This window comes from Nelusetta ayraudi, unplaced genomic scaffold (genome assembly GCF_046127955.1).
Source record: "Nelusetta ayraudi isolate G7.1 ecotype Tasmania unplaced genomic scaffold, CSIRO-AGI_Nayr_v1 ptg000061l, whole genome shotgun sequence".
Classification (NCBI taxonomy): Eukaryota; Metazoa; Chordata; class Actinopteri; order Tetraodontiformes; family Monacanthidae; genus Nelusetta; species Nelusetta ayraudi.
Genome location: NW_027466111.1, coordinates 1,177,124 through 1,197,697, shown reverse-complemented (window position 1 = coordinate 1,197,697; position 20,574 = coordinate 1,177,124). Strand labels below are relative to the sequence as shown.

The window sequence follows — 20,574 nt, the reverse complement described above, 5'->3', positions numbered from 1 at the left end:
GGTGGGCGGGTCTGGCGGGGCGGCAGACTGTCATTGGCCCTCAGTCAGAGCAGAAGGTCTGGAATGAAGTTCAGATGTGTGGGCGGAGCCTCATCTCGGCGCCGACGCCACAGCCGCTCAGAGAACTTTGGAGTTCGGGCTTGAACAGAAATGAGATGATGGCCAGAAACCGATGACAGTCGTCTGATGATGATGATGATGATGATGATGATGATGATGAGGATGAGGATGAAGATGGTGATGAAGATGAAGATGACAACGTCTGACTCTCATCTATCAGTCGATTGAAACAAAGACAGTTGAAGACTGAGAGTGCGGGTGAACGGATGTGAGGTGTGTGTGGAGTTTTATGGGACCCGGGGGTCAAAGGTCGGGTCCGTGGTCAGGTGCTTATGAGAGGCTGCTGGCGACTCGTGTCATCGTCTCAGGCTCCACAATTAGCTTCTCCCTTTTTTTTTTCCTTCTTCTTCTTTTCTGTCCACGTTTGCAAGCAACAGCGTTGATAAAAAAAAAAAAAAGAGAGAGAGAGAAAGGAAAGAAGGAGGCGGAGGGATGGAGGAGGTGGAGGAGGAGGCGCCCTGGTTTCTCAGGCCTGCCACATCAACACAGGGAGGATTCCTGGCCCACATGCAAAGAGGAGGAACAAAGGAGGGAGCAGGAGGAGGAGCAGGAGGAGGAGGAGCAGGAGGAGGAGGAGTTGGGGTTGGAGCTCGGAGGAGAGCAGAAGGTTGTTAACCCACTCGGATCCTCCACGGCTGCAGCAGCTCCACAGACAAGGTTCTGAAAGGAGGAAGTGAGTCAGTGAGTCAGTGAGTCAGTGAATCATCTGCAGCTGACTCAGACCAGCTGGTGGCGCTTGCAGTTCAGCAGGTCCCCTGAAGCTCTGAATCTCACCATCCACCTTCATGACTGAGCTTCTGGAGGTGTCTGGTCTGGGTGTGGAGGTGGGGGGCAGGGCGGGGGGGGGGCTTCTCTACAGGAGAAGCAGGTGCTGAGTTCTGAGCAGAGATCCAGAAACACCTCTGCACGTCTGCCAAGGTTCTGACTTCTCAGTTTGGACCTCCAAACAATTCCAGTGGCCTCAACTTAACCCGTCTCAGAAGGCTGTTTCTGCTGGTGGCGCCACCTGCCTGCTGCGCTGAGGAACCTCTAGATGTCTGCAGGCAAGCAGAGAACCAGAGAACCAGAGAACCAGGGTTCCCTGGTTCCCTCTGCAGAGTTCCTGCCCTGCAGCCGTCTTCTGTGCACACGCATTTTTATTGTCGTCAGGCAGGAAAATGTGAAGAGAGGATCAGAGCCCTCTGAGAGTCTCCGCCCACTTTCCCTTCTCCTGCTCCTAACTCTCCGTTCAGTTCCAGGCTTGTGAAATCCGACACCGCCGCTCCAGGAAATGGAATCTTTCTGCACCGTCGCAGCAAAATGGCTGCAAACGCAGTGGAGGAGGAAGAGGAGGAAGAGGAGGACGAGGAGGACGAGGAGGAAGAGGAGGAAGAGGAGGTGGCGACGTGAAGGTGGCAGAGAGGAACGGTGAAGAACAGAGAAGATGGAAGGAGGAACGTCTGCACGTGTCTGCACGTCCTCCAGCATCTGGAAAGACTTAAAGCTGCTGCTGCTGATCCCAGGTCAGCTCCACTGACTGCAGCCCCACACAGCCAGGAGAACTTCCTGGTCCTCACAGGACAACACATGATGAAGATGAAGATGGAGAAGATGAAGATGTGTCACCATCAGCATTTCCTGCTTCGGCCTCCATCTTCTTCGTCTTCTTCTTCTATTTTCTCTTTGGTCAAACTTCATGAAAACAAACCAAACGTTCAACCTCTGGTTCCTGCTGTGTGTGTGTGTGTGTGTGTGTGTGTGTGTGTGTGTGTGTGTGTGTGTGTGTGTGTTGCCTCTGGGCCTCTGCGAGTCAGAACTAGTGCAGCTGTTTTATGATTCCTCCCGAGCTGTTCGGGCTCCTCTCCGTCTTCCTCGCGAACCTTTCGGAATTCTTGGGAATTCTTGGGAATTCTGCTTGGATGAAGGTCTGGAGGTCTGGAGGTTTGGTGGTGAACCCTGACCCTGGAACAGAGGAGACCCTGAGAAAAGTGACGGGGGACCCCTGATCCTTTTCATTGAGAGGAAGGCAGAGACTGGTGGCTGCAGGTCAAAGGTCAGAGGTCAAACGCCGTCCTGCAGCCAACAGTCCAGACTGGAAAACTTCTTCTCATGTAAAGGAGGATAAAGGCTGTCAGAGTGGCCAGTTCAGAACTCACGCAAAACGTGACCTAACCCTAACCGCTGCATCCGATTGGCCGATGAGCCGGCGGCAGCTGCTTCTGATTGGCTGAGGTCGGAAGAGGTCAGAGGTCAGAGGTCGTCCCGCTGCAGTGAAAGCATGTAGGTACGAGTCCCGAGGGAGGCGTCAAGCCGCCTGGCCTCGACCCCACCGTGACCACATGCCTTCCTGCCAGCAGGCGGAGACATGAAGCAGTGCATCATGGGATTGAAGCTGCTGTCAGCTCCGCCTCTTTGTGTCGCTGTGTCATTGCTCAGGGCAGCGGCACCCAGTTAGCCCTGTGTTTGTGGAGGAGGAAACAACTACAAGGCAGTCTCCGGGGGCGGAGCCAACGCCTGCCTGAGGGTGTGGCCGCTAAAGAGGGATTTGGTGCCCTCTGTGATGTCACAGAGGGCTGTGTGTTTGCGGTGACAGCTTGTGGTTCTCCAGTCTGCTGCTAGGAGAGAAAGCAAACACGGAGTGAAGGCAGCAGCTCTCAGCAAACTGACACACACACACAAGAGTGTGTGGAGTGTGTGTGTGAGGAGTGTGTGTGAGTCTGTGGAGAGTGTGTGGAGTGTGTGAGTGTGTGAGTGTGTGTGTGTGACTGAACGTGTTTGTGACGTGACAAAAAAAATAGAAAAATGACAGCAACTCATCAAGACCTCGTCAAGGCTAGCTTGAGGAGGGACTAGTGCCCCATAGCGCCCTCTAGCACCCTCTAGCACCCCCTAGTGCCCCCTAGCGCCCCCTAATGCCCCCTAGCGCCGTCTAGAGCCCCCTAGCGCCCCCTAGTGCCCCCTAGCGCCCTCTAGAGCCCCCTAGCGCCCTCTTGCGCCCTCTAGCACCCTCTAGCACCCCCTAGTGCCGCCTAGCGCCCCCTAGCGCCTACTAGCGCCTTCTAGCACCCCCTAGCGCCCTCTAGCACCCCCTAGCACCCTCTACTGCCCTCTAGCGCCCCCTAGCGCCCTCTAGAGCCCCCTAGCGCCCTCTTGCGCCCTCTAGCACCCTCTAGCACCCCCTAGTGCCCCCTAGCGCCCCCTAATGCCCCCTAGCGCCCCCTAGCACCCTCTAGCGCCCCCTAGCGCCCCTAGCGCCTTCTACTGCCCTCTAGCACCCTCTACTGCCCTCTAGCGCCCGCTAGTGCCCTCTAGCGCCCTCTAGCACCCTCTAGCACCCGCTAGTGCCCTCTTGCACCCCCTAGCACCATCTAGCACCCTCTAGCACCCTCTAGCACCCCCTAGCGCCCTCTAGCGCCCTCTAGCGCCCCCTAGCACCATCTAGCACCCTCTAGCACCCTCTAGCACCCCCTAGCGCCCTCTAGCGCCCTCTAGCGCCCTCTAGCGCCCCCTAGCGCCCTCTCAATCTGCTCTGTGCGCCGGCCGGACCTGAAAACACACAGAACTGGATCAGAATCAGTGGCTCCGAGATGAAACCAGAGTCGAGAGGATATGAAGCATCTGCAGCTGGGCGGAGCTACAGCTGCTGGTGGGCGGAGCCCAGTGAGTCAGCAAGTTAACTCTTTACTGAGCCTCACAGCAGCTCCTGTCTGATCAGGGCTGGAAAACTGAACATTAGCGTAGCAGCAGCAGCAGCAGCAGCTGCAGCTCCAGGTCACTGCTGAGGGTTCGGCCCAGGTCCTCCCCTAACTGGAGGGGCGCGACCCTGTGGGTGTGGCCTTGTTTTATGTCACTGTTGGTGAGATTCTTATAACCTCAGAGGTCAAAGGTCAGCTGTTTGTTGCAGCCAGGTGCAGAGGCGGCTGTTGTGCTGTTGTGTCAGTCGTCGCCTGCCTCCTCAGAATTCCAGTGAGTTGAAGCTCTGCTGTTCACAACGTGAAGCAAAACATCTCAACCTTCAGCACACAACCCTGCTGGTGTGAGTCTGAAGCTCCGGGTTCTGCAGGTCTGAGCTCCGGGTTCTGCAGGTCTGAGCTCCAGTCCAGTCCACCACCTCACTGCCGCGGCGCTGGGATTGGGAACAGCTGCGCTGGTTGGCTGGACTCCAGCGGTCCAGTCAGCAGGGGGGAGGAGCTCCAACATCTGGAAGAAATGGGGAAAAAGTGGCGCAGACGCTGAGAGCAGGGCAGCAGCAGGCGGAGCCAACAAGGGGGCGGGGCCAAGCACTGCAGAGTCTCACTGCGGGAGAACGTTCCCCTGGTGGACAGAGGGGAAAACTGGGCTCTGAGTGGGAGAGGAGGAGGGGGCGGAGCCTCGGTGGATGGACCCTGTGGGCCCCTGGTGATGTCACCGCGAGTCTAAACATGTCGGAGCCGCCCGGCAGAGGAACACTAGGAGGAGGGGGGGTAGGGAGTGGTGGAATTTCAGCTCTGAGCTGCGACCCAGTTCTGAACCTGGACCTGGACTCTTGTCTGATCGCAGAGCCTCCGGTGGTTTACACTCTACTTCCTGTCACTGAAAAGTCTGGAAGGTGACGTCCAATCAGAAAGCAGCCTTTCAAACCTGCTGATCCCTGGTCCTCACCGGGTCTGGACCTGGTACTGAGTGTGTGCCAGAACCACTGGCGGAGGCCTGGAAAGAGGCGGGGCCTCCCAACGTATGGGCAGAGCCATTTGCACAAAATCATCTGGCCCAATCAGATTCCTTCACTACCCATCGCAGCCAGTAGGGGGCCTCGGTGCAGGCTGCTGATTGGTCCAGTGACACTCTGACCCGGCTGGGACAGGGTTTTTTCAGATTGGAGCTTTTTTAAAAAGTGGATCGGGGAGAAGAACCTGGAATCTCATTGGACGAGCAGCCCTCTGTGACTCCTCCCACAGCAGGAGGTGAACCTTCAGTTTCAGCCCCGGACTGAAGTCTGTGTGTGTGTGTGTGTGTGTGTGTGTGTGTGTGTGTGTGTGTGTGTGTGTGGATGCCACGGTGGTGGAAGGCTGTAATTACAGCTTTATTTCCAGGCACACTGGGTTATAATTAATTCTCCTCCCTCGTGGCGTCGGAGCAGCTCGGCCGTTTGTTTCTTCTTCACGTTTTTACCAAGCTGGTGGCAGCGTTCACCTGCTCCTGAGAGAGGGAGAGAGAGAGAGAGAGAGAGAGAGGGAGAGAGAGGGAGGGGGAGACAGAGGGAGAGGGAGAGAGGGAGGGAGAGGGAGACACACAGACAGACAGAGGGAGATAGACAGAGAGAGAGACAGAGAGACAGACAGAGAGAGACAGACAGACAGACAGACAGAGGGAGAGAGACAGAGAGACAGACAGAGAGAGACAGACAGACAGACAGACAGACAGAGGGAGAGAGAGGGAGAGAGAGACAGAGAGAGAGACAGACAGACAGAGAGAGGGAGAGAGAGACAGAGAGAGAGAGGCGCCCGGGGTTGGTGCAGCACCGCTGCTGCTGCTGCTGCTGCTGCAGAGGTGGACAGAGGCTCCATTCTTCTCCTCCCTGGTTCCCCTCAGACCTCCGATCTGCCCACAGTTTACCCAGGAAATGTTCACTTAGCGAAGGAAATCCGAGGTTTCCCCCCCCAGGCTTTGATTTGGGCTGCTAGTCAAACAGGCCGGGGTGAAGCGTCGGGTCAGGACGGCCGAGGTGGGAACTGGAGTCCTGCTGCTGGGAACCAGCTCAGGTCTCCAACAGCATCACAGTCAGAGGAGCATCTGCACCTGAGGCCACCCGAGGCCACCAAGGCCACCTGGGGGCCACCTGAAGGCCACCTGAGGGCCACCTGAGGGCCACCTGAGGGCCACCTGGGGCCACCTGAGGGCCACCTGAGGGCCACCTGAGGCCACCCGAGGCCACCAAGGCCACCTGAGGGCCACCTGAGGGCCACCTGAGGGCCACCTGAGGGCCACCTGAAGGCCACCTGAGGGCCACCTGAGGGCCACCCGAGGCCACCAAGGCCACCTGGGGCCACCTGAGGGCCACCTGAGGGCCACCTGAGGGCCACCTGGGGCCACCTGGGGCCACCTGGGGCCACCTGAGGGCCACCTGAGGGCCACCTGGGGCCACCTGAGGGCCACCTGGGGCCACCTGAGGGCCACCTGGGGCCACCTGGGGCCACCTGAGGGCCACCTGAGGGCCAGCCACAGCCTCTGGCTCATTATGAATATAGTGTTGTGTTGTTATAATGAGATATCATTCATGAAGGCGCCAAGACCTTCTCACTGCCAGGAACACTGCCTTTATTGGACTTGTTGCCTCATGGAGAAGAATCCAGAACCTTCACAGTCGGCTTGATGTATCAGAGGTTTTATTGAACACGTGCATCAGAAAATAGACATTTCAACTCTGCTAAATAGCAATAATACAACAATAAACATCCTGGGATGAAAGAAAAAAGTTGAACAACAACAACATCACAACGACAACAACAACAACAAAAGCGATTTCAAGGCAGCAACCAGGAGCATCTTCTGGTTCTCTGCCAGCTTTATTCAGGGCTTTTTCAGTTTGATGAATTAAATATTGAGCCACATTTTAACTTTGCTCCTCCCCTCGTTGAAAACACCACACCTGCCTGGCGACGCTCACACCAGGTGTAACCACCACAACATTGTCTGCACACCACTGGAAATGACACGGAAGACATGTGAGGGAGTTCCAGCGCCGGCACGCAGGGGGAGCGAGGAGCGAGCAGCGCTCACTGCGTCTTCATCTTGTCCAGCAGTGCTGCGTCCCTCCTCTTCCTCCTCTTCAGCTTCTTCTTGAGCAGCAGCAGGTCGATGTAGACAATGTGGTCCAGGACGGAGGAGGCGCAGAGGAGGCCGCCGTGCAGGGCGCCGGCGATCCCGCAGCTGAACACATCCTGGCCTGGACACACACACACACACACACACACACACACACACACACACACACACACACACACACACACACACACAATGTGAACACACACTCTCTGCCTGCTCTGAATCTTCTCTGACTCTTCAACTTGTGTGATTGTCGGTATTTTTGTATTGTCACAGACACACAACATTTGTGAGATGCTGTTGTCACACCACTGGCCATTGGTCCAGGGTGTCCCCCCGGCCTTGGCCCTAAGACAGCTGGGAGGGGCTCCAGCAGAGCCCAGGACCCTGAGCAGGTCTGGAAGATGAATGAATGAATGTTGTCGCACCGTGCTGAGGTTTTGTTTCGTCATTTCCTGTTTTATTTTGACAGCTTAACTCAGCTTCCTCTGGTTTCAGGTCACGCCCCCCCCTCCTGATGTTCCACCTGTGCGTCTGACCCAATCACCCATTGCTTCCACCTGTGCCTTGTTACCCTGTGTGTGTAAGGCTGCGTTCAGACTGCAGGCATCTCTTTGTGCTGACCGTGCACACTGTTTTTAAGCAAGTGTCCAAATGGGATGTGGTTCTGTTCAGACTGGGCCACACGTACCCAGCCCTGTACCCAGAGATTTACACTGTAAGCCCCTTTGGTCCTCGAGGTCGAGTGATTTTTTGTGTTACCTATAAGTTTTGAGAGTTCCTCCCTCTTCAGAGAGGAGATCATTGTTTGTAATTTAGCTTTGTGCCTTTTCCTCCTTGTGAGTGATTCTGATTTTGTGAACTTGTTGGATTAGATTTAGGTTTTTGATTATTTGGACTTTCGTCCTTTGGCTTCCTCAGAGTGATTTTCTGTTCTCATTTATTCCCCGCCCCCCACCCCACACCCCCACCCCCGATATCTCCGTGATCATAGGAGTTTCACAGCCTAAGTGTTTCATCACTCTGATCTGAGCTTCAATTGTGAGTGTAATAAATGCGCTTCTGTCCTGAATCCTCTGCGTCTGCGTCCTGCCTCTTGGTCCCGGCCTGACAAGTTGTTGAATCGGAAGTTATGGAATAACGTGCGCACACCTCCGTGACATCAGCGGACAAAACGCCACCCATGTGACTCTCTGAGCAAGACGCAGGTTTACGCCGAAACACCGACAAATCTTGAACGTTGAATACCAACAATCACGTGAGCGACGCAGCGACGATGCTCTCAACGTAGTTTTGTTTTTGCAATAATATCTGAATGTGAAATCTGAACAATCCCATATATGAAATGAAGAGGCAATGAGTCCCGTTGGGACCTGATCTCCTTTAAAGTCTCGTTCCACTCTGAAGGCCCTGCGACTCCTCTGCTTCTCCTGCGGCTGCTTCCAGGTCGACAGACTGATGTTCCTGAAAGTTGTTCTTTCTTTGCTGACTTCATCTCTGTTTGCGGTTTAATTTCTGCCTGGAAGGTATCTGAAGTTCCCCTGGTGTTGGAGAGCAGGTACTGCTGATGCTGACTGACTGATTCCAGTGTTTGTCTCCTGCGCTGGGGGAGGGGCCTCACCTGAGAGGTAGAGGTTTTTCACCGGGGTGTTGCACCTGTTGCGGGCCACGGCCTCGGCGTGGAAGCGCTCCAGGTTGTGCTCTGCTGAGTACATGGCTCCACGCTGGGCCCCCAGGTAGTGCGTGTTGGTCAGGGGCGTGGCTACGTCCTGGAACACCAGCTGCAGTGGACCAGCAGGAGTCAGTCGTGACCACCACTACTTAGCATTATCACTTTATTAGTGTTATTAGTATTATATATGATTATGGTACTGTTACATACTTTGTATTCCATTGTTTGCAAGTACTTATGTTCTATGACATCCCGCTGTTTTCACACCTCCACCCTTAACTTGCCACTTTTTTTTGAAAACATCTTTTCATACTTTCTTTGTACCCAGTGAGACGCCATCACGTCACTTTCTGGCAAGTAAAAATCTTTGAAACTTTGAATCCTGGAGATGCTGCAGCTGCCTCGGAGCCTGCAGTTGGACCTGGACCTTCCTGGACCTCCTACCTTGTCCTTGATCTTGGGGAAGACGGTGCAGGCCCAGTCGAAGAGCCTCTTGGCGAACCTCATCTTGTACTGGTGGTACTGGTCGCCCCGCTTGCGCACCGTGGTGTCCTTCCACTCCTCGAACCACTCGTACTTGACCATGGTCAGGATGGTCATGCAGGACTTCCCTGTGGACAGCAGACCAGCACGCTGGTGGTATTGACGGTGGTGAACTTTGAGCAGGACTCACTGCAGTGACGGTGCCTACCAGGGTGTCTGGCAGCGGCCTCGGGGTCTTTGGCCGACGGCACGGTGATGAACATCATGGGGATGTTGTCGGGCGCCTCCTCTTTGCTCAGAGCGAAGTAGTCGTCCATCCTTGGAGACCACAGCAGATCAGATCAGACCACAGCAGATCAGATCAGATCAGATCAGACCACAGCAGATCAGATCAGATCAGATCAGATCAGACCACAGCAGATCAGATCAGATCAGATCAGATCAGATCAGAGCAGATCAGATCAGACCACAGCAGATCAGATCAGATCAGATCAGATCAGATCAGATCAGACCACAGCAGATCAGATCAGATCAGATCAGATCAGAGCAGATCAGATCAGACCACAGCAGATCAGATCAGATCAGATCAGATCAGATCAGACCACAGCAGATCAGATCAGATCTCATCAGCCCAGAAGAATCAGTGCGACACAGTTTATGACCTCAATCCTGAAACCTGGCCGAGGCCGTGTGCCACCTAGTGGCCTGAACATGGAACAGCATTCGTAGTGAATAACTGAATCATGATGGGACAACATGTGGGAGTAATTTAATCTGTAGAAACACTTTGGGTTTTTTTTGGAGCAAATAGAGCAAAGGAAATAAAATCTGAAAGGAAAAAATCCAATATTGGCAGAAAAAGACCTCCAGCTGCTTTTTCTGTCTCGGACTTTGTGAGTTGAGTGTCTCGGTGTTTGTGATACAGCAGCGCCCCCTGGTGGCTTGCTGCCTCTATGTCCAGGGTGACTTGGGGTCGAACACTCACGACTTGTCCATGTCGTTGTTATTGAAGAGCCAGTAGTTGGTGGACTCCAGGCCGAGCTCCTCCTCCGTTCCATCAAAGCCGGAGAAGACCAGGAAGGAGCCTCGGCCGTGCTGCATCATGTTCAGCCTCTCCTGGACGTCTGGAGGAGGCAGGAGGTGCAGAGTGAGTCTGAAGGTGCGTCGCTCCAGATTTTACCAGGACGTGTCGCCCACCTGTTCTCATGCCGACCTCCGGGGGGAGCAGTTTCTGGAAGGTGGTGAAGATGCCGCAGTTTGACACCACCACCGGGGCGTGAAGCTCCACTTCCTCCTGGCCCTTCCTCACCTTCACACCTGCCGTGACCAGGAACTTCTTCAGATGGCTGTTGAGAATTGTGGCCCTCAGAAGAAGGAACAGAGGTTCTCCTCACCGTAAGCCGCCCCCTGCTGGTTCACCAGGATCTGGGAGACCGGAGCTCGGACCAGGCAGTTTCCCCCGTACTTCTGGATGGTGCGGATGATGTGGAAGGCGATCTCGCTGGCGCCACCCTTGGGGTAGTAGGCACCTCGCTTGTAGTGGTGAATCAGGAGGGCGTTGATCAGAATGCTGGAGTCCCTGGGCGGCACACCTGGAGACACACGGTGGAGAATCCAGGATCAGAGCTCACCTCCCCTAGACTGACTGACGGCGGCAGTTCTGAGCTTCTTCTCACCGTAGAATAGATAGGAGAAGATGACGTGGAGGTCCTTGTTGCTGGTCAAGCTGCTCACCAGCTCTGTGGCCGAGGTTCCCGAAAGGCGGAAGACCTCGGAGAGCAGGTTGGCCAGGCCGGACTTGAGCAGGAGCAGAGAAACCCACTGAGGGATCAGCTTCAGAGTGGCCAGGTAGTGGGTCTTCTTAGCAGAGATCTGGTGGAGGAGAGAAGGTGTGAGAAGAGCTGATGGAGAAGAGAAGACCTGATGGTGGAGAGAAGGTGGTGGACAATCTGGTGGAGGAGAGAATATGTTAGAAGAGCTGATCAAAGAGAAATGTTGGTAGAAGACCTGATGAGGAGAGAAGGAGCGAGAAGACCTGATAAGGAGAGAAGGAGCGAAAGTTGATCCATGAGGCCTTGGTACCTTCATGATTTTGAAGAAGGTCTCGATGGCCTCCGTGTCCTCTGGGAACTGCTTCATCAGGTGGTTCTTCATGTCCGTCTTGCCCGACAGGATTGTGTACTCCCTCTTGTGGTCATCCAAGCCGATGTGGATGGTGTCAAAGTGCTGCTTCAGCTGCTGGAACTCCAACTGACCTTCAGACAGCTGGTCGAAGGCGATCCGCAGCAGGCTGTTCTCGTGAAGCTGGCCGATGTAGTGAAGGCCTGCAGGAGAGACGGCGGCTGCTGTTAAATGATCGTGATGTTCCTCAGGAAGGAGGAGAACCATCAGTCTCATACTGGAGCAACTTTGACACATTCACACGCGCTGAACTTCTTTGTGAAGGCGTCTCTGGCCTGTGGGCATAAGATTTTTGCTTCCAAGAATCTTATTTCTCAGGAAAATATTCAACCTTTGCCCATTTTAGAAGTCAGATTATGTTTCTGGAGAAGAAATCAGGACCTAGTCATCCTTCTCTTGGACGACTGCTACTCACATTGTAGACAAAGAAAATGGAAGTGACTTGGCAGAAGCAGCATTTGAAATTTTCAATTTGAAATGCAAATTTTGCTGATGTGCAGTTGGATTTTGTAGGAGCCAGCAGGACCCAGCAAGAACCAGCAGGAGCCAGCAGGACCCAGCAAGAACCAGCTGGGTCCAGCAGGAACAGTTCTTACCCACGTCGAACTCGAAGCCCTTCTCAATGTAGGTGTGGCAGCAGCCTCCAGCCTGGTCGTGCTGCTCCAGAACCAGGACCTTCTTGCCGGCTTTGGCCAGCGTGGCTGCGGCCGTCAGCCCGCCGATGCCGCTGCCGACCACGATGACGTCCAGGTCCTGAGGAACTTTATCGGGGCTGAAACCTGCAGTGAGGAAAAAACAACCTCTCAACTCATGGGTTTTATCTGCAGAGAGTGCAGAGTTGTGTAACCGTGATGTTACACAACAGTTGCAGCGTGAAGCTGCCACACTGATTCCTGCAGCTTCCTGCTGATAAGGCTGCTGATAAGTTTTGATAAGTTCATTAAGATAAAACATCAGACTGAAGAATCACTGCAGGATTTTACTGCCAAAGAACTCCACTTTGGTTAAGAACAGAAAGTTTAAAGTCACATCCCGAAGGATGCGAAATTTGTCCTCCGCATTTGACCCATCATCCCCTGAGGGAGGGGGAGCGGTGAGCGGTGGGCAGCTGCAGTGCTGCGCCCGGGAATCATTGGGTGATCCAACCCCCCCCAATTCCAACCCTGAATACTGAGTGCCAAGCAGGGAGGCAATGGGTACCATTTTTACAGTCTTTGGTCTGACTCGGCCGGGGATCGAACCCACAACCTACCAGTCTCAGGGCAGACACTCTACCACTAGACCACTGAGCCGGTGTCAGACTCTGTTGTTGTTGTTGATGGCCAAGCTCAGATCAGCGGTACCTGAAAGAGTCGCTCAGAGCTTCAGAACAGAGGTAGGAAAAGTATGGACTGTCAGTACCACAGTAAAAGTACATAAAAAAAAAATACTGTGGTAAAAGTACAGATTCAACTTCTTCGCTAAAGTATCAGGAAGAAGGTGCAGCTTCTGAAAAGTGAAAACCTTTTGAGTTTTTCTCCTCTCAATAGTGTGCTTTATTTTGTCTTTTCTAACTGCAACACAAGAGAACTCTGACGATAGTTCTGACCAGTGTCTTATTTTCTACGTCTTTATTTTTCTCTGAAAACGTCGGAAAAAGCCGAGGTCCTCTAAAATATCATCGGCTTTAATATTCAACCACGCACCAGCAGAGGTCAACCGCTGTTGTCCACTTCAAGCAACGTCAGCTGGAAATCAATAAAAAGTGAATAGCTAATAACTTTGAACACAATTTGTGTCTTTTAGAGCACTTTTTAAAACATAAGTAGCCATCATGTTCTTCCAATGCCAGCAGCAGTCGCTCACATAGTTGTGTACTCCATGACTGCCAGCTCTGCTCCAGAACCAGTAGAACCTCTGGACTGTGTGATTGTGGCCCTGCGGATATTTTTACCTTGCTTGATGACCTTGTCTCTCTTCTTCTGGTCCAACTCTCGTGGTCCAGGAGGTCTCAGCGACTCCAGGCTGAAGGGACTCTTCTTCCCAAACAGGTACCAGTAGGACCCGGCCAGCCAGAGCAGGAGCCACAGCAAGAGGATGAGGAGCCACATCCTGGAGAGGAGCTTCTCCTTCTTCTTCTTCTTCTTCTTCTGCTGCTGCTGCTGCTGCTGCTGCTGCTGCTGCTGCTTCTTCTGCTGCTGCTGCTGCTTCTTCTGCTGCTGCTGCTTCTTAAGCTGCTGCTGCTGCTTCTCCTCCTTCTTCTTCTCTCTCACTGCAGCAGGTCTGAGCTCTAGACTCCCCCACTGGTGCCCCTTATAGTAGACTGAGGGTCAAAGGTCAGGGCATATTTTCTCTCACCTGGTTATGACGAGCAGTAAAGATAAAGCTGGCGTTTCTGTCCCAGCGCGATGCACAGATTGTTAAAATGATGCCTCAGCATTCAGGAGATCGGAGCTGCCGCAGCCCTTTGTGAAGTCACGCAACTCACTCATACCCCACGGCTAACTGAAGGCTGTAAACAGAGGGCGAACTATGCTGTCTTCTGCAGGTCCTCATGCACGTTGAGTGTGAAAGTTGCAGATTGCGTGACGAGACATTGTTTGCTTTTGGTATCTTCACGACTCGTATCTGGAGCTCCGCTTTTTATTAATACGCAGGTCTGCAGTTATCTGATAAAGCAATTAAGATAATAACTGGATGAACTCTCTCCTTGACGGCCAGCCGTCTGAGGAGCGTGAGGACGGAGCTGCAGCAGAAGCAGCAGGAGGTCCTGCTGGAACCCGGTGTTTTCAGAAACACCTGCTGGAGTTTATGGACTGTGCGATAACCAACCTTCCGACATGTTTCCAGACTTTGAACTCGGTCTTTAGACCGACGCCCTTGACTTTGAGCCCCAGGTTTCAACAGCAGACGGTGATAAGGCGTCGTTGCAAACCTGAAAAGTGGGCCGGTGAAATTCCTCTCTTGATTGGATGGATTGTTTCAATCAGCTGTAGACACACATGAGATCCCTGAAGGAGGAAGCAGCAGCAGCAGCAGCAGCAGCAGCAGCAGCAAAGGGAGGAAGTCTGGACCCGTGACATCATCACCACCTCTTACATCGTTCTGCGTCAGCGCCACCTGCTGTTGCTGATGTTCGATCTGCACTTTGCACAGCCGGGATGTTTGTCATATCACCGAGTCCTCCGACCTCCGTCGTAAACTGCGATAATCACCGAGCATCAACGTACTTCTCATTTAAACTGCGATAACCCATGAACTCAGGTAGCACGGTCGCTGGAGCCGCTTGAATCCCGGCTCCAGCTGTGCCCTTGGGCAAGGCACCCAACACTAGCAGCCCCCACTGGGTGTGGGTGTGTGTGTGTGTGTGTGTGTGTGTGTCTCCAGTCCAAGCATGGGTCCCTGTCCCCCTCCCTCACACACCCTGAAGGTCAGCGTGACTCTTCAACAGCGTCTCTTATCTGATAAGACAATTTAGATTAGGACGTGGAGTGTGGAGGAGGGTTAGGGTTAGGGCCTGATCCAGATCCTGATCCACTTTGTCTTTACGGCGGTTTGAAGTCTACAGCGTCAATCGCATTCATTTGCGTAATGCAGTTTTATTTGCTTTTGCAGGAGGAAGACGATCACCTGGCCGGTGCCTCCACGGGGGTCCGGCGGTACCTGAGAGCACCAGCAGGCGGCGCCGGCCGCAGTGTATTTCCGGCGTGCGGGATCGGCTCTAATTGGATGGAGAGCCGGAGGAGGAAGCCGGGATGAAGCGGCTGAAAGAGGCTTAAAGTCTTGGACGGAGGAAGCGGCTCAGCGTCTGATTGGCCCGGCCGGAATCCCATTAGAGGGAGCCAGAGTCAGCGGCGCCCCCTGCAGGACGCCGAGCGCAACGGCACCGGGAGAGGGCGGCAGAAAAAGCACAGAGGCCTGAGGTCTGGTGGAAGCTTCTAGCAGTTTAATTACAAAGTGACAGTTACAGCGGGACTTTCTAGTTACAACCTGAGTCACATGACCTCTACAGCAACACAGCGAGCGTCACATGACCTCGAACAGCTCATACAAAAACCCCCCGGCTCCTGCTATGTGATTACGCAGCCTCCCTTGTCTCCTTTGTACGGGTTCTTGTCGTCCGGCACTCCTTTGATGAGCGGGTCGTTGGGCGCCAGGTTCTCCACGAAGGAGATGGTGTCCGTACAGTTGGACGCCACCTGTTGGTCAGAGGGAGCAGAGCGACGGTCACAAACAGCATGGTCGCTTCTCCAACGTGTCCCGCTGACAGCGAGCCGGGGCTCGGCTGCCGGCGGGAGCTTGGGTTCTGCGGGGGTACCGACGATGAAGACCACTCACCGATGAGCGCGGCGTGCTCACTTCCTTCTTCAGCTGATCCAGCTCCATCTTCAGGATCTCCTTATCGGACATGTCCCGAGCCATCCTGGCTGCGGCCGGGGGAGAAGCAGGAGGATGTTGGAACGTCACAGCGACGAGGACAACTTTCAAAAGTTCTACTCACGGAGCCCCGGACCTCCCTCACCTGTTGAACTGGACTCCCAGCGATCGCTTGACAAGTGTCGGCCCCTAGGAGCTCATGGACTGGAGGCTTCCTCTTCCTTCTGGACTCCTCCCGCACACTGACTGATCCTCGCTGTCCCACTGCTCTTCATCCCCGCTGATCCCCGCAGCCCAGGTCGCCACAGGATTGGGCCTGATGTCACCAATCCTCCGTGATGGGATTAAACAATCAGGAGCCGTGACCGAGCCTGGACCGGAAGCAGGAGGAGGCTGAGACCACGGAGGAGGAGGAGGAGGAGGAGGAGGAGGAGAAAGTGAGAGAACACAAACAAAAGAGCAGCTGATTTAAATTGCGATGAAAAACAGTCAGTCACATTTAGTTGTATCATATAAGTGGATACCAGGAGGAGGTGGGCGGGGCCAAGTCTTCGCCAACCAATCAGTGGCTTTGACAGTTACACTCTTCTGTGCTTACAGTCACCTGATTGGCAGAAGGTGTATTTTTGTTGGATTGAAGCATCGTGACGGAGAAGCAGGAACATCCAGCTGGTTTCACTCCAAGGCTCGCAGAACCTCCCTGCGTGCCAGCCAAGCTGCGACCCAGAGACCATCTGAACCCCCTGTTTGCTTTTTACGGTGGCCCACTTTTCTGACAGCGTCACCACGGGGGTCAGGCCTCTGCTTTGATTTGACTGAGGAGCTGCGGCTCCAGGACGGACGGACGGACGCTGACCTGAGGGATGTACAGGTTCCTCTAAGCTGCTCTCAGGATCTGGGTCAGTCCACCGGGGGCAGGATTAGCTGCGGACACGTCACTGAGATCACTGATGGCCCACTCAGTCGCTGAGCACCTGAAGGACCTGAAGGTCCTCTGCAGCTTAGTCACTCTGAACTCTTGTTCAATTAAACACGTCGATAAAGTTTCCTGGATAAATTCACAGTTTAGTAGTTTGCTGGATAATTTCAGGAGATGTTTTATATTCTCTTGTTGTTCATTCATGCGATCAAATATTTCACTCATATGTGGTCTGTAAATATGTGCAGAAAATGGTGGAATATTTAAGTTTTTTTTCTTTACTTTGTTGTGTAGTTTTCTTGAGCCTTACTCTGCTTTACGTTATTTTAGTTCATTAAATGTACTATATATCTGCAGTTATATAATCTGTCCAGTAGGTGGCGGCAAACACCTTCCCGCCTCTTCCTGTTACGTCATCAATCCGCCCACTATGATCTACGACTGCCCCAAAGCGAAGGAACCGTCTTTTCAAAATAAGAGCACAGCGGCGTTCCGTGTGCAGACTTTTTTTTCCCCTCCGCACGTCAGACGTAATAAAATCCCTCAGTTGAGAAGGAAGCAGCCTTCCTTCAGTCCGGAAGTGGCCGTAGGAGAGACTTCCGGTCAGGATGGCAGCCCCCAGCGGGAAGCAGGCGATGCGGTTCCTCGGCCAGTTCGGAGCCTTTATCTTGACCCGGTTCGGCTTCTGGAACTGCTTCAGCATGTTGATGCTGTTCGCGGAGCGAGCGGACTCCAAGAGGTGAGTTTAGCACCGCTGCTAACGGGCTAACAGGCTAACTTGGCGCGCGACCGCCGTCACTTTTCGGTGTAGTTGACTGTAGTTTACTGCGGATGTCGTTGACTTGAGTTGGCTGGACTCGTACAGGAAACAAACTTTTACGTTTGCTTCGTTCGTCATAGTCGACGTAGACAGTTCCGAGCTAGCCGGCGAGCTAGTTAGCGCTCTCTCTCTCTCTCTCTCTCTCTCTCTCTCTCTCTCTCTCTCTCTCTCTCTCTCTATTCAATTTAAAGAACTTTATTGACAGACACTGGGGAACATACGGTGACGCTGCCAAAGCGAGTGATGCATGCAGTGCAGAGAATGAAAGACAGCGTTGTGCTTTCACTGAATGGAAACTGTCCCTCCGTCCTTCTGTCTGTCTCTGGGTGAGAGTGGGGGGGCGAGGGAGGGGTAGTTTCTAATTACAGATTGGCTTGTTGTGGTAAAGACGGGGTGCAGTTGTGTGTAGTCTGTCATTTGTCAGTTGTGGGTCTGTGGTGGGCGGGTCCGGCCCGTCCCGGCCCCGCCCTCTCTGTCCTCTCATCACTGGTGGGAAGTCAGCTGGTGTGGCTCAATCATCTCAAACTGCTCTTAAATGCAAACATGGATTCAGACGCTTGACCTTTGGCTGGTTGACCTCTGGCTGGTTGACCGCCTGTAGTCTCTGGTGAAGCTTCAACACTATTGGAGCTCCATCTATTCCAGTGGGCGGAGCTGTTAATGGGCTGCTTTCACTGGGTGTTCTTGACACCTCCTCCTCAGAGCTTCCAGTGTGTGAACAGTTGTGTGATGCTGAACTGTGAGTGAACACGGTTCTCCTTCAGGATTTCTGTGAACCGGATCAGAGAGGCTTGGAGGAAGAGTCAGTAGTTCCAGACCAGGTCCACAGCTGCAGTTCACCGAGCAGAAGTCTGGAGAAACACTGTGATGATGATGATGATGATGATGATGATGATGATGATGATGATGATGATGGCAGGAGAGTGCTGCTGCCCTGTTCTGAAGCTCCTCCCCCTTCCTGTCTCCCTGGCGGCTCCTACAGGAAGCCAGACATCCCCGTGCCCTACCTGTACGTGGACATGGGCGCCGCCGTGCTGTGCGCCAGCTTCATGTCCTTCGGCGTGAAGAGGAGGTGGTTCGCCATGGCCGCCGCCGTCCAGCTGGCGCTCAGCACGTACGCCTCGTACGTCGGAGAGCAGGTCTTCTACACCGACTGGCTGAAGGTGAGTCCTCCTCCTGCTCCTCCTCTGTGGTCTGGACTCTGGTCTCTGGAGCTCCTCGGTGTTGTGTGTCCTCCTCCAGGTCAGGATGTACTCCAGGGTGCTGGCCGTGGTCGGAGGCTTCCTGGTGCTGGCCAGCGGGGCTGGCGAGGTCTACAGGCAGAAGGCCCGCAGCAGGTCCCTGCAGTCCACCGGACAGGTCTTCCTGGGAGTCTACCTCACCTGCATGGTGAGACCTCCAGCAGTCCCCTGCACCTTCTCATCCTTCCTTCCTTCCATCCATCCTTCCTTCCATCCTTCCATCCATCCATCCTTCCTTCCTTCCTTCCATCCTTCCATCCATCCATCCATCCATCCTTCCTTCCATCCTTCCATCCATCCATCCTTCCTTCCATCCATCCTTCCTTCCATCCCTCCTTCCATCCATCCATCCCTCCTTCCATCCTTCCATCCATCCTTCCTTCCTTCCTTCCATCCATCCATCCATCCGTGTGTGTGTGTGTGTGTGTGTGTGTGTGTGTGTGTGTGTGTGTGTGTGTGTGTGTGTGTGTGTGTGTGTGTGTGTGTGTGTATCCACTACATAACTCCACCTCCTCTTCCTACGCTGCCCCCTGTGATGTCACAGAGGGCAGTGATACCTGCCGCGGGTGAGTTGGAACTCGCCACCATCATTGCCCAATGACTCCAGCTCACCCGGGACCAGTATCACACACCCTGTGAACAGTGTAGGAAGAGGAGGTGGAGTTATGTAACACACACACACACACACACACACTGGTTGAGGTGGTGTTGGTGGAGGAGGAACCCGGAGACGGTGTTTCTGACGGGAGGTTGCGCTGCCCTGTCTGGCCACTAGGTGTACTCCCTGCAGCACAGCAAGGAGGACCGGCAGGCCTACCTGAACCACATCGTGGGCGGGGAGCTGACCCTGGTGCTGCTGGAGGTGCTGCTGGGCGTCCTGGCGCTGGCCTTCCTGTCGGGCTGCTACGTGCGCCAGGCGGCGCAGGTCCTGGCGGTGGCGCTGCCGCTCGTCGTCCTGCTCATCGACGGGAACCTGGGCTACTGGCACCACGGCCGCAAGGTGGAGTTCTGGAACCAGATGAAGCTCATCGGACACAACGTGGCCGTCTTCGGGGCGGCGCTCATCCTGGCCACCGACGCTTAGCACCGCCCACCGCCACTGACAGACTGAGGCGTCGACCCGCCGCGGCTCTCGGGACTCAAAGGGCCGCCAGACTGCTGCGGGACGTCCTGCAGTCACAGCAGCTTCCTGCGTGGCGACTGTCCGCAGGGAGGCACCTTTTATTGTGAAAGGATTGGAAGCCTTGAGATGGAAGTTTATTCTTCAGAGACGACGCCTGGCTTTCGTCTCCCGGTTCCTCACAGTTGTCGGGGAAAACATCTTGTGCTGAGATGCATGACGGAAAAATGTTTCCTCTTTTTTTTACAAATATTTGAGGGTTGCCAGTTTGTCTGGAAAAATGTTTTCATTGCGATGACTTTCATAAGGATTTACACATCCAGCCGTGTTGCAGGCATTAGCAGTCAGCAGAAACTCTCCTGGAAGTCCTGCAGGTGTCCTAAAGGGAGCCCCCCCCCCCCTGCCCCCCCCCCTCTCTCTCTCTCTCTCTCTCTCTCACTCTCTTATTTTTGGTTTACAGAAAACATGCTAATTGTGTTTGCAGGAATATTTTCTCAATGTTTTTATTTATTTTCTTGTGCTTCTTGCCTGTTGCTGATTGGCTGAAGGTTCAATAATAAAGACGTTGATCTCACCGAACCAACACTGTGTCCTGCCTTCTGATGCCACCCCAGAAGGGGTCGCTGTGGTGCAGTTTCAGCAGTTGCACACCAGATGGCAGCAGAGTTCTGTTTCCAAGCGGCCCTCTGCGAGGAGGTTATGAGTTCGATTCACAGCTGTGTGAGAGTTGAGTTGGTGTGTTGTCCCTGTGTGGGCGTGGCTTCACTCCAGGCGCACTGGCTCCGCCCCTAGGCGGCAGACGGGATGGTCAGCTGGCAGCCAAAGATGAGCTGTTGATCACACGACTACTTGGCCCCGCCTTCATGCCAAGTGATGATA

The 20,574-nt window shown here is 54.0% G+C and overlaps 3 protein-coding genes across 3 annotated transcripts; 1 reads left to right on the top strand and 2 right to left on the bottom strand.

Moving 5' to 3' along the window:
• Positions 1-6,770: 6,770 nt before the first annotated feature.
• Positions 6,771-13,391, bottom strand: LOC142897866 (inactive all-trans-retinol 13,14-reductase). Its single transcript, XM_076040488.1, has 11 exons — positions 13,173-13,391; positions 11,836-12,018; positions 11,141-11,382; positions 10,735-10,930; positions 10,453-10,650; positions 10,256-10,375; positions 10,044-10,182; positions 9,267-9,376; positions 9,020-9,186; positions 8,525-8,684; positions 6,771-7,024 (listed from the first exon to the last, which is right to left on the bottom strand). Exons 1-11 carry the CDS (start codon positions 13,327-13,329, stop codon positions 6,855-6,857), a joined length of 1,842 nt encoding a protein of 613 aa, XP_075896603.1. The 5' UTR covers positions 13,330-13,391; the 3' UTR covers positions 6,771-6,854.
• Positions 13,392-15,144: 1,753 nt separating this feature from the next.
• gngt2b (guanine nucleotide binding protein (G protein), gamma transducing activity polypeptide 2b) lies at positions 15,145-15,974 on the bottom strand. Its single transcript, XM_076040508.1, has 3 exons — positions 15,741-15,974; positions 15,557-15,645; positions 15,145-15,417 (listed from the first exon to the last, which is right to left on the bottom strand). The coding sequence occupies exons 2-3, from the start codon at positions 15,638-15,640 to the stop codon at positions 15,289-15,291; spliced, it is 213 nt and encodes a 70-aa protein (XP_075896623.1). The 5' UTR covers positions 15,641-15,645; positions 15,741-15,974; the 3' UTR covers positions 15,145-15,288.
• A 1,041-nt stretch (positions 15,975-17,015) lies between these two features.
• On the top strand, positions 17,016-20,274 carry tmem101 (transmembrane protein 101). Its single transcript, XM_076040507.1, has 4 exons — positions 17,016-17,253; positions 18,317-18,497; positions 18,577-18,723; positions 19,351-20,274. Exons 1-4 carry the CDS (start codon positions 17,123-17,125, stop codon positions 19,657-19,659), a joined length of 768 nt encoding a protein of 255 aa, XP_075896622.1. The 5' UTR covers positions 17,016-17,122; the 3' UTR covers positions 19,660-20,274.
• Positions 20,275-20,574: the final 300 nt, after the last annotated feature.